Genomic DNA, 11,965 nt, shown 5'->3' with positions numbered 1-11,965 from the left:
CAGCTCTGCAGCATCTTTTTATATACTCCTCAGAGATAAAATCTTTTGCCATTGTCCTCAAGAAACGGGAGAAATAGTATGGGGCTAAAACTACAAGATGTGAAGATCTAGCTTCTTGTCTCCATCCATATTTATAACAAATGCAGGAGGAGACTGCCTGAGGAACGGTATGAAAGCGTCTATCACTGGGGGTTTTTAAACAGGTTAGACAAGCTTCTGTTGGGAACAATTAAATATGGTAGGTGCTCCCTGGGAAAATGGGCCAGCGAGGAGGATTCACGAGGCCACTTCCCTTTGCATGACTTGCTGCAAGCCTCTGGAATTCAGGTGAGCAGCCTGGCCATGAAAACACAGAAAACGTGGCCTCAGCACCCCATGCAGTCATGGGTGCTCCATACTGAAGTTCGTCCGCAGGGCCACCGACTCTCCCTGCTGCAACAGGAACTTGACATGTTGCGTCGTTCTGCTTCTGTTGTTGAGCATAACATAAATATTTGCTGCAATTGTGGGGTAACAGTGTTTCATTTTACTTCCAGGTCATTACATTTCTCTTTTTTATTAGTAACAGTTTTCCGACCACCTGTATTACCTGTGCTGAAATCCCCACAGAGCCATGCTCATCATGAGAGAGGATGTCTGCTTTGGGACCAAACAATGGTGACCCAGAGGAGGAGCAGCAAGTTGATCAGAGGGATGGAGCACCTCTCCTATGAGGAAAGGCTGAGAGGATTGGGTTTGCTCAGCCTGGAAAAGTGAGGACTTCAGCAGGACCTAATTGCAGCCTGGGGCAAGGCTATTTACAAGGCCATGCAGTGACAGGAAAAGAGGAAGTGGGTGCAAATGGAAAGAGAGTAGGTTTAGATTAGTTATTAGGGGAAAACCCGTTACTGTGAGAGTCGAGGCTCCAGAACAGGTTGCTCAGAGGGGTTGGGGATGCCACATCCCTGAAGGGGTTCAAGGCCAGGTTGGATGAGGCTTTGAGCAATCTGGTCGAGTAAAAAGTGTCCTTGCCCATGGCAACGCATGCCATGCACATGCCATGGCAGGGGGGTTGATCTTTAAGTCCCTTCCGACCCAAACCATTTTATGACTCTATAGGGCTTCTCCCTATAAACGTCGCTTACGCCGCCGGGCTCCAGGCCCCCTCGGCCGTACCGGGGCACACTTCTCCTGCCTCGCGGTCCGTTAAACGCCCCGGGAGGCCGCGGCGCTCCCCCAGCCCGCCGCAGGCCGAGCAAAGGCCGCGCACGGGCCGGGCGGGCACCGGCGCAGCCCGAGGGGGCGCGGGGCGGGCCGGCGGGGCGGGGCGGGGCGGAGCGGGACCGTCATGCCAGCGCTGCCCGGCGTCGCCGCCAGTACGACGGCTGCTCGCTCCATGGCGACTCGCAGTAGCACCATGGCGGCCGGGCGGGTCTACGACATCGTGGTGTTCGGCGCGTCGGGCTTCACGGGCCAGTTCGTGGTGGAGGAAGTGGCGCGGGCGGCTGCGGCGACGGCCGCCGGCGAGGGGCAGCTGTGCAGCGGCCGCCTGCGCTGGGCCGTGGCCGGGAGGAGCCGCGAGAAGCTGCGGGCGGTGCTGGATCGGGCGGCCGAGCGGCTGGGTACGGGCCGCGGCCGGGGCGGGGGCTCAGCGCCGCTGCCCGGGGAGGCGCAGCGGGTCGGGTGTGCGGGCAAGGGCTGAGGAGCGAAGCGGGGCGAGCCCCGGCGCTGCGCCGGCGAGGAGGGGGGCACGTCCCGGGCGGAGCGGTGTCGGTGACGGCGGTCTCCGGTGCGCAGGGAAGGCGGCCCCCGGGGAGGAGGTCGGCGTGCTGCTCTGCGATGTGGGCGACGCGGGCTCGCTGGCCGCCATGGCGAAGCAGACCCGGCTGGTGCTCAACTGCGTGGGCCCGGTGAGTGCGGGATGCGGGCGGGCGGTGCCCCCGCGGCCGGTCCGCCCCCGGGGCCGCGCCTCGGCTGCGGGCGGCCGGCCTGCCTGCGCCGGACCGGGGCACCGGGAGCTGCCGCGGCCGCGCAGGCACAGCGCAGCTGGTGGAACTCGACCCCGGAGTTCCCCGTACAGCTGTGCGCTGCAGTGGCCGAAGGGTTTCCCACCGCCGTCGCAGGAGGTGCGGTTCACGGATAGGTGTCCGCACTGAAATGCAGCGGAGTTGGTTTTCAGTTTTTCATAGGCAGCCTAAGATACTGATGGTAAAGTTTGGCGCAACGTTTTGGGTTGGGCCAAAATGTCAGTGGTGCTAGGATTAAGCACGGAGCTGGAAAAGGGCTCACAGGCTTGCTGCCAGAAGCGCTTGGCCCTTTTAAAATTTAAGTGGCAGCATTTCCAGTGCATTCAGAGAGCATCAGAGTGTGTGAGGTGGAAGTTGGGTCATGACCATGTCTTTGAAATTCAGTGTTTAAGTAGAGAATATGCTGATAATAAGAGTACAGAAAGTGTAAAGTGAAATTAGTGGCAGTATTCAGTTGGTCTTGGTGATCTGATCTGAATACATACGAGAAATCAGGTGCAGTAGTTTGCAGCAAGCTCCATTGGGAGCAGTGAAGTTTGTTTTCTTCTCCTCACACCCCCGAGAAATAGAAGTGCTCTTGCATTTTAGCCCCACTTAGAAAAATCAATAACAACCAGGTTCACTTTTATTGCAGAGATATATTTTAGGTAAAGCACACTGTGTGAGTTGTGGCATCTGGGTTTTCTTTTGTTACATCTGGTGTTCTTTCCTTTTATAGTATAGATTCTTTGGAGAACCTGTGGTCGAAGCTTGTGTTGAAAATGGTGCAAGCTGCATTGACATTAGTGGAGAACCCCAGGTATGTGATGGCAAAAAAACATTATCTTATATCAAGGCTCTGAAAAAGTAGTGTTTGTTTAGTTTGTTTCATGTTTTTGCTTATGTTTCTGAACATGAAGACAAATTCTGCCTCCTTATGTACAATTTCAAGATGCAGTAATTATTTTAAAGTACACTATACTTGGTTATATTGTTTTCTTGCTTCTAAGACAGCCTCTTTGGGTCTCTGTGGAAGTCCCAAATTGCTGAATATGCTTCAGGCCTCTGTTATAATACTGCATAGGAACTTTGTACTTTTCTTTTCACTGCTTTGAAACTTTCATACTGCAGACCAGGAATCGTATGTATCTGTCAAAGATACTTGTAAATGGTTTGAGGCATGGAGGCTACTATGATGTGACAGTGAAGTGCTGATGGCTGATAGTGGGTATGGCCAAGAATGAGTTTCAGCTTAAAATATTTGTTCTGGCTGTGTTTCAGTTTCTGGAAGGAATGTACCTGAAATACAATGAGAGAGCTGCAGAAAAGGGAGTATATGTCATTGGAAGCTGTGGCTTTGACTCCATACCAGCGGATATGGGAGTACTGTACACCAGAGACAAGCTGAAAGGTGACTAGAATAAGTGTATTTTTATGGTGCAAAAAGAATTCTGCTCTCATCTGGTTTCCTAAAACAGCAGTGGTTCTATGGAAACTCTTTCAGTCTCTTTTTGCCTGCCTTTACCAGGTGACCAGTTGAACCAAATGTGGTAGAGAGAAATTGAGTGTCATATTCCCATTGGATGGGTCATTGGGTAGGGGAGGAGTCATGGTCCCGATGCTCACCAAGAGGGCCCTGTGATGAGCCCAGTTGTTCAGAGCAGGCTGCTAATAACAGCGAGCTTGTGGCTTCCATCCCCGCCAGGGCTGTTCACTCGATGGTGCTCACGGGTCCTCTCCAGCTCAGGGTGTTCTGTGCATCTGAGAGGACAGAACATTCAGCTGTGAGCAGCAGGCTGCTCAGCCAATGTGTGGATGTCCCTAGGCAGCCTCAGCACAATTGCTTCTTGTGCAGTGAGAATCTTGTAGGGAAGATTCTTGTGCAGTGGAAAGGGGTCCATAGACTGGGGGGTAATCAGGTTTCCCAAGTTTCCTTTTTCAACTGCAGGCTCTGAAAAGCTGTTTTGTGAGTGTAAGTAGCAGTGCCTTTTACTTTTATAGCAGCTAGAGGGTAACTGAAATATATTTAAGAAAATATGTGAGAGGATTTAATTCTATGTAAATAGTATCCTGATCCCAGATGAGGATACTCTGTTCACCAGGTCTGACTTGCAGTTGGGATGGCCCATAAGAGTATCCAAATGTTTTGCTTTTATGGGCTATTAAAAAGGCTGCTAAATGGGATAGATTTACATTGGAGTCAGCATTCAGTTGAAGAAACCTCAATTCAGATCTGACTGGAGGAGAAACAAGGTATGGAAATGAGTATCTGGATGTTCATGAGGTTGTAATTTGATGTTTTGATACCTGTTTTGAATAGATGTCTTTTATCTCTTCCTATTTTGACTTTATGGCATTACCTCTGTCTATCCAGTTACTTGCTATATTGAAATTTATCCACACAAGTACAGTTTTCCAATCTCAGAAGGAACTAAGCAAAGCAAGACAAATCAGAATTTGGAGGTATTGTGTTGTTCTGCTGTTCATCAAACTAAGCATTCTCTGCAGAACACTGTTTTAAACTATGCTAAAATTAAATATTTTCTGTGTTTTGGGGTTTTGGGAGGGTTGTGGATTGTTTTGTTTTGGTGGTGGATTTTTTGTAGTTTGGGTGTAACAAAATTTTCAAGTTCATGTTTGCTTTCACAGCCTACATCATCCTTTATTTTGAAACCTGGAGGAAAACTAAATGTGGCTCTCAATATTACTTTCTTTTTTTTCAATTATTTTTTTACATTATCTCATTCATTAGATAAATGAAAAAAATTTAATGAATGGAGGTAATACTAGTGACCTGTATTGAAGTAATTTACACAAGAAATGTAATACTTGCTAACTCAAACAGCTGTGCATCTTAATGTTACATTACTTTGAGATAAAGATGTAACTCTGCTTTTTTTAGCTGATAATATCAGTGGCCTGCTGTTTTGAGTCTGCCAGAGCATTCTCTGCCTTTGCAGACTAATGACAGTATGTGCCAATATGCAATATTGAAAATATGTAATATTTTCCCCTCCCTTACAGGTACCTTAACTGCTGTTGAGAGTTTCCTATCGGTGAAATCTGGGCCTGAGGTTAGTTGGTTTCTTCCTTCCTGAACCTCAGGAGTATCTGTGATAACATAACCACAGCCTGTCAGAATAACTGTTGCTACATTAAGTCAGATCAAGGAGCAAGCTGGCAGGTCTTTGATAAGTCTAAGAACTTTATTCTTTAGGAGCTACTAAAAGTATCCTAAGCAAACACCCTTTTGTAAGGTCTGTTTGCAGATCTGCCTACCTACACTTTGCTCTGGTAAGCTGCTCCAAGAACTATTTTGCTTTTGCAGACATGTGGGAAGGATTCTTACACAAGTGAAACTGTAACAGGTCCAGAGTCTATTGCCAGTAATCCTAGTGTTAGGCTGTTTGGGTTTTTTGTTGGTGGGGGGAAGGTTGTTTCAATGTACTTTAATGCATGTAATGATAATACCTGAGGATAGTAATGATGATAATCGTAATACATGTAATAATTCTAATTCTGTTGTTAAAACAATGCAACAATGATCCAAGTCAGTCTTGATGCCCAACAACCAAACACTACTACTCCAGGCATGAGTATCCATCTTGCCTTACAAACCATTTTTGTTTTTAAAAAGTATTTGGAGGAGTGGAGGAAGCCTATGGAATGGGAGAGTAATATCTGTTAAGCAACAGGGGACAGTAGTTCATGGGAATGTATAAATCTATATGTTGGATATGAGGACATATATTTAAATATATAACATAAGTTCACAGTGGTGGTAAGAAGGGATTTCAATAGTGAGAATTAACTACACTGAGATGGTTAGAAAAGCTGCAGATATATATTAAATTCTGTGGTCCTGAGTATGTTGCAGATCATGTAGAAAGAGGGGTGGTGATGGTGTCGGGTCTGGCTGATCTGGAGTTCATTTCCCCACAGCAGCCATCACAGTGCTGAGCTTTTGTGGCAGCTACAGAGGTGTCAGTAGCACAGCAGTGTTCTGGCTACTGCTGAGTAGCTGGCACAGCTACTGGCAGTGTGCTGGCACAGCACTCAGGCTGTCTCTGCAGAATTCCCCCCCTCACCTCATGGGCTGGGGTGGGCAGGATACTGGGAGGGGACATAGCCTGGACAGCTGCCCCAAATTCACCAAAGGGATGTTCCATACTGTGTGAGTTCTGCTCAGCAATAAAGGCTAAGGGAAAGGGGGAGAAGGGTGGGGGTAGGGGGATGGGGAGGCATTTGTTACTACTACACCTTTGCTTCCACATGCAGCTTTTGCTTTATTAACTTGCCTTTACGCACAAGGGATTTTTCCATCTTATTTTCTCCTCTCCCTGTCTTAGCTAGGAGGAGAGTTATGGAGTGTCTTGGTAAGCACCTGACATCCAGCCAAGGTCAACCCACACCATTTCAATACACTGTCATCATAACATTTATGTGTAATAATTGTAATACATGCAGTGATTCTAATATTATTAAAATAACCCATGAAACCTTTAAGTACTGAACTAATTATTGTTTCATGGTATGTCACAAGGGTCTTGGTGTACATGATGGGACCTGGAAATCAGCTGTCTATGGCCTTGCAGATGAATCCAGCCTGAAGAAGCTTCGAAAACAGATAGGATATGCCCCTGTTCCAGTAGTTGGTACAAAGCTTAAAAAAAGGTATAAGCATAAGATGTGGAATATACAGTCTCCTAACAGTTCCAGTATTTATGATACAGATTGCTACAGTATTAAATACTAAAAAGATGCAGTTAGGACTTTCATATAGTATGAACACATAGATGCTCATCTAGTAGAATTGAAGATAAGCTCAGTTTTACTGACTTGTTCATATCTTACTGAAAAGAGAACACATCCCAGCATTTACAGAGGCTCAAAATTAATCCATTCTAAAGGACTGCCAGTGACATGGGAAACTTTTGATTTCAGAAGTGGTTAGTAGAATGGAGGGAAAAAAATGAAAAGACTATTGTATTGATTATCAAATTCATCCCTGATATAGTGCATATAGTGAATTATATGCAGTGAATTTTGAGTGAGCCAGGGATATACTTGGAATTGCTTGCTTTCAGTGAAAAGAGATAATGTCACAAAAATTCTTGAGAGAAAAGTGATAATGGTAAGGCCATTATGGTTAGTTTCTTTCAGTTTGTGTGAAGATTGGAACATTTTTTTTCTGACTTAATTTTTTTTTCATTTGCAGAGGATTTATGTTTTACAGTCCGGAATTCAAGCAGTACTGCCTTACATTCATGGGATCTGATGGCTCTGTTGTGAAAAGGACTCAGCGTTATTTGCACACCGAGTTGCAGCAAACACCTGTAAGTTACTGTTATTTGTGCACTGGCCTGTTTCATACTACTTGAGACTGTGGTTGATGAGCCTGCCTTTGGTAACAGGATAGTTATGAGATTATCATGTCAGGTTCTCCTGCTGTCTGATTTCTGGGTATGTATCTGTAGGGAAGGGAAACCTTGAGTCACAGGAATATTTGAAACGTAGCCTTCATAATAAATATATTAAATGCTGCTTCTGTGCAGAGACTTTTCTTGTTGTATCAACAGAGCTTCTAAAAGCATCATAATTGTAGTCAATGGTAGCTATAGCCAGCTCAGTATAGTGTAGTAAATATTCTGATACATAATTCATATGCTGCTCATTTATATCTTAAGATTTCTTTGATGCTTGGGTCTCCAGTGTGCAGAGTAAAGGCAGTGTGAAGTAATGGTGGTGGAAAAGATGATTAATTTTTGTTTTCCATGGTTTCCTGAGAGGAGATGAGCACCAACAATGTGTATAACTGCTGTGCAGAATCACAGGCATCAGTTAAGCAATGAGGGGTGGAATGGTGCTTTAAAAATGCACTTGGAAGCTACAAATGAGAAAGGCTAGCCATTGCTATTTCAGTTTCGCTTTAAAAAAAGCATTAGGAGAAAAGGAAGACCAAGGAAAGAAGGCTGAAATTGGATGACAAAACACATCTTTCTGTAAAGTTTTCTGTTCTTGTGTACCATGTCTACTCCCTCTTCACTCTGTAGTTCCCATGTCTTCCCAGAATGAATGATGAAGTGAAGTATTCTTCGAACAGTTCCTTAGAACTAAGACAATGGTTTAAGGCCCTGTTTAAACCAATGAATGTTGTACAAAATAACTGCATCTTACTTAGGGGGTAGATTGATTTATAAAAATCAGTTGATGGAAAAAACTAATGTAAATCCTATCACTGAAAATACATTCTTGTTTCAGGTCCAGTATGGTGCTTATGTGACTGTAGGTGGTCTTGGCTCTGTTATCAAGCTGATGTTTATGGGCATGTTATTTCTTCTTCTGGTGAAGTTTAACTTCGGAAGAAAACTTCTGACAAAAGTGAGTTTCAAAACACAAAATAATTTAGTGTTTGGAGATATCTTTTTTCTCCCTCTTATTTACTGTTGATCTTTTGTTGTCTTTTTCTTCCTTTTTTTTTTCCTCTCCTCTATTCATACAGTACCCAGAATTTTTCTCTGCTGGATGCTTCACAAAGAAAGGACCAACCCAGAAGCAGGTAACTGATTGTTTTCTACCACAGTTATAGAATGCATTTGTTGTGGTAATGGTGGAATAGTAATTTAGAGTCAACTGCATAGCCTCAAAGAAATAATTTCTAAATGAATCACAGAATATTCTGAGTTAGAAGAGATCCACAAGGATCATCAAAGTCCAACTTCTGGCCCTGCACAGGACACCCCAAGAGTCACACCATGTGCCTGAGAGCACTATCCAAGCACTTCTTGAACTGTCATGCTGTGCTGTCACCCCTTCCCTGGGGAGCCTGTTCAGTGCCCAGCCACCCTGTGGGTGAACAACCTTTTCCTGATATCCAACCTGAACCTCCCTGACACAACTCCAGGCCATTCCCTTGAGTCCTGTCACTGGCACACAGAGATCAGTGCCTGCTCCTCCTCTTCCTCTCACATGGAAGGTGTAACTGCAGTGAGGTCTCCACTCAGTCTCCTGCAGGCTGAACAGACCGAGTGACCTCAGCCTCCACTCATACAGCTGCCCCCGAGGTCCAAATGCATGTTGTGTGTGCCTGTTTAGTTACTGGATATTTAAATAACTATGCCTTCTGCTTTTAGACATCAAAGTGTGTGAAACTCCTATGAGGAATAAATGGATAATGTTGCTGGGCCTGAGCCTGATGTATTCCTGTGGATGGCTCAGAGCACTCTAGCAAAGCTGATGACCAAGGGAGACTGATTAGCAAAAAACCCAGGACTGAAAGTACTGAGAGAACAACAGACTTTAGTACAAGGCCAGTGCAACAAAGTGGAAGCAATAAAAAACTCAGATTATACCTTTAAGCAGTAATTCAAAATGACTCGTCTCATGTTTAAATGGATTATAGTATTTGGCAGGATTCTATATATAGAATTTGGATACTTTTATTTACTACTTGTGCTTTCCTGGTAGCAATCAGTTTCTCCTTTGGTGACCATGCTTGTCTTGTCCACTACAGATGGATGGAACCTCTTTTACAATGACTTTTTTTGGTGAGGGTTACAGTGAGGGACAAGATCCCCTGAAGGGCAAGCCAAATGTGAAGATCTGCACTGAAGTGAAAGGACCAGGTATGTATTTTGCCTAGCATTCCCTGCTCTAAAATACATTTCTGATTGCACTGCTGCCCCTTTCACCCTTGAGAAGCACTTGCAACAGAAACAAAGCCAACAGCCTTTACAGTGTGTTTACTTGGATACTAGAATTCATTCTGACCTGGTTTTTGAAATAGCCAGTTCACTTGCATTCTTGTGAATCTCTTTCCTCTGACTTGCCCTGGTCTGATTTTCATTTTTGCAGAGCAGGCCTTTTGAAGGAAGAGGGCTGTAAGGATAGTTTTTAGTTGTTACAGCCTGGACTTAGTGCTTTGTTTATTTCCAGTTTCCAGAGAGTGAACTTAAACAGGTCTGGTGTGGTATAATTTCTGACTATTACATACTTCTGTTCAGGTCATTCCTTGAGGGGACATGACATCTGAAGTTTGGAGAGAGCAAGAGTGTACATTCAAAAATGAGTTACTGGAGCACAGCTTCTTTAAATAACTAGAGATGTGGCAGAATGCAAGTGTTGCATGGTAAAATTCTGAATTGAAATGTACAGGATGAGGAAAGCTCTTGCTGTGTCAGAAAGTCCTCTGTCACCATGATGTGGTCACTCACAGTTGTGTGGTTAGAAGCTATTATGTGAAGCAGTATTTGTCTGATTAGATCTTCGGATTTCACCAGCTACTTGGTCTGATTACTCGGTAAAAAAAGCTGTTCTGAAACGGGAAAGCTGTTTTCATTTCCAAACACATTATTCTCCAGAATGCTGTAGGGAAGAGCAGGATTACTTTCTACATTTCAAGGCACCGTATTTCATTGGGGGGTTTGGTTTCGTTTTTTTTGTCAGAGCCTGGATATGTTGCTACACCAATTGCAATGGTTCAGGCAGGTCTATCTCTTCTGGAAGATGCAGCTTCTCTGCCTAAACGGTAAGTACCTTCCCATGCTGAGCAGCTTGCTCTCCCTTAAAGCTACTGTGTGCAAATGTTTCTCTTGGAAAATACAGTTAATCAGCCCTGTGGGTTTGTGTTACCTCATGCAACTGGCTGTGCAAGGGAGATGGTTCACTGCAAGCTGATTTAAAGCCACTTGCTCTTCACCAGCCCATCAGTTTGAAAGGATGCAGTCACAGGCTTTTAGTCAGGCCTTGGCATCAATGTCTTTTATGTTCACTTAATGGAGTGGTTTCTATATAGCTTGCTGGATGCAGAAATGAACCTCTGATTATAACCACCCTGCCAAATTCCTCACCCACTCTCTTCTCAGACTAAGTGACTTTTTCTTTCTTAGGGAAGCACATCTCTAGCTTAATAAAAAGGTGTCCCTCAATCAGTGTGCCACTAATGTTTCTCCTTTTTGATTTTCACTAACAGGGGTGGTGTATATTCTCCAGGAGCTGCCTTCTCGAAAACAAAACTGATTGATCGCCTCAACAAGCGTGGTGTTGAGTTCTCTGTTATTAGCAAGCCTGAAGTCTGAAGTCAGAACATAACTGTATGAACTAACACCTTTCCTGGGTCTAACTCTAATAAAACCCATTTGGCTGCAAAAGCCTAATCATAAAACAGTTTCACTATGCTATTGTTTGCAGCAGAAACAGAAGAAAGTTTGAGTTAAAAGCTATAATAGTATTTGCTATAGTGAGTAAACCCCTAAAGGGTGGGTATTGAGTGTTAATTCACAGACATATTAAATTGGTAACTTCTTGGGTATTAATTCTGGAATCTTAATCTCATTATCTAAGTTCAAGTTCCTACTTCATGGACCCACTATACCATCTGCTTTACAAGTAAGCATAGCTGCCTTGCTTTGCCCTGTTCTGCAACTATGTAAAGCAGGTAGCCTGGAAACAGAAGTGCCTTAGCAGATAAGCTACTAGTTATTCATAATGTGTGTTTGGTATGTGTCTTTATTAACATCTTCAACTAATCGTTCCTTTATTTAATAATTGTTGTTAGTGCAGATCTACGTGTAGTTTCTGTAGTTAGATAAGTAGTCATTAACTGTATTGTGCTTTTGCTTCTGTGAAGAAGGAGGCTTGTTCTGTTGACTGTTTTTGGAATCTGACCTGATGTAATCCAGGTTCTGGGTGCACTGGCCTGTTTCACACTACTTGATACTGTGGTTGATAAGCCTGCTTTTTGTTGTTAGCCTAAGAATTATGAGAGTGTCTTGTCCTGCTGTCTGATTTCTGGGCTTGTATGTGTGGGCAATGGAAGCTTTGAGTCACGGGAATATTTGAAAGGTAGCCTTCATGATTTTCAGGAGTGTGAATACATTAAATTCTGTTTCCATGTAGAGGCTTTTTTTGTTGCATCAGTAGAACTTGTAAAAACTATGAAAGTTACTCTGAGATACTTAAGGTCATAAAAGTCTGTCTCC

The 11,965-nt window shown here is 44.2% G+C and overlaps 1 protein-coding gene across 1 annotated transcript; it reads left to right on the top strand.

Annotated features, from left to right (window-relative positions):
- The first annotated feature begins 1,325 nt into the window (after window positions 1–1,325).
- Window positions 1,326–11,881, top strand: SCCPDH (saccharopine dehydrogenase (putative)). The gene is made up of 12 exons (XM_084201767.1): window positions 1,326–1,601; window positions 1,777–1,889; window positions 2,725–2,805; window positions 3,267–3,396; window positions 5,010–5,059; window positions 6,529–6,659; window positions 7,204–7,321; window positions 8,247–8,366; window positions 8,488–8,544; window positions 9,499–9,610; window positions 10,431–10,512; window positions 10,957–11,881. The coding sequence occupies exons 1-12, from the start codon at window positions 1,328–1,330 to the stop codon at window positions 11,060–11,062; spliced, it is 1,374 nt and encodes a 457-aa protein (XP_084057893.1). The 5' UTR covers window positions 1,326–1,327; the 3' UTR covers window positions 11,063–11,881.
- The last annotated feature ends 84 nt before the right edge of the window (window positions 11,882–11,965 follow it).

The sequence above is a fragment of the Fringilla coelebs genome, assembly GCF_963513975.1.
Source record: "Fringilla coelebs genome assembly, chromosome: 3".
Taxonomy (NCBI): Eukaryota; Metazoa; Chordata; class Aves; order Passeriformes; family Fringillidae; genus Fringilla; species Fringilla coelebs.
Note: the sequence above shows the minus strand (reverse complement) of the source record. Positions and strands in the feature narration are given on the sequence as shown.

Bases quoted from the DNA above. Each gene is read 5' to 3' on its own strand.
- SCCPDH (XM_084201767.1), top strand. From the start codon at position 1,328: ATGCCAGCGCTGCCCGGCGTCGCCGCCAGTACGACGGCTGCTCGCTCC. The intron at 3,397-5,009 runs GTGACTAGAATA...CCTCCCTTACAG, and splicing joins CACCAGAGACAAGCTGAAAG to GTACCTTAACTGCTGTTGAG. The intron at 7,322-8,246 runs GTAAGTTACTGT...TTCTTGTTTCAG, and splicing joins CCGAGTTGCAGCAAACACCT to GTCCAGTATGGTGCTTATGT.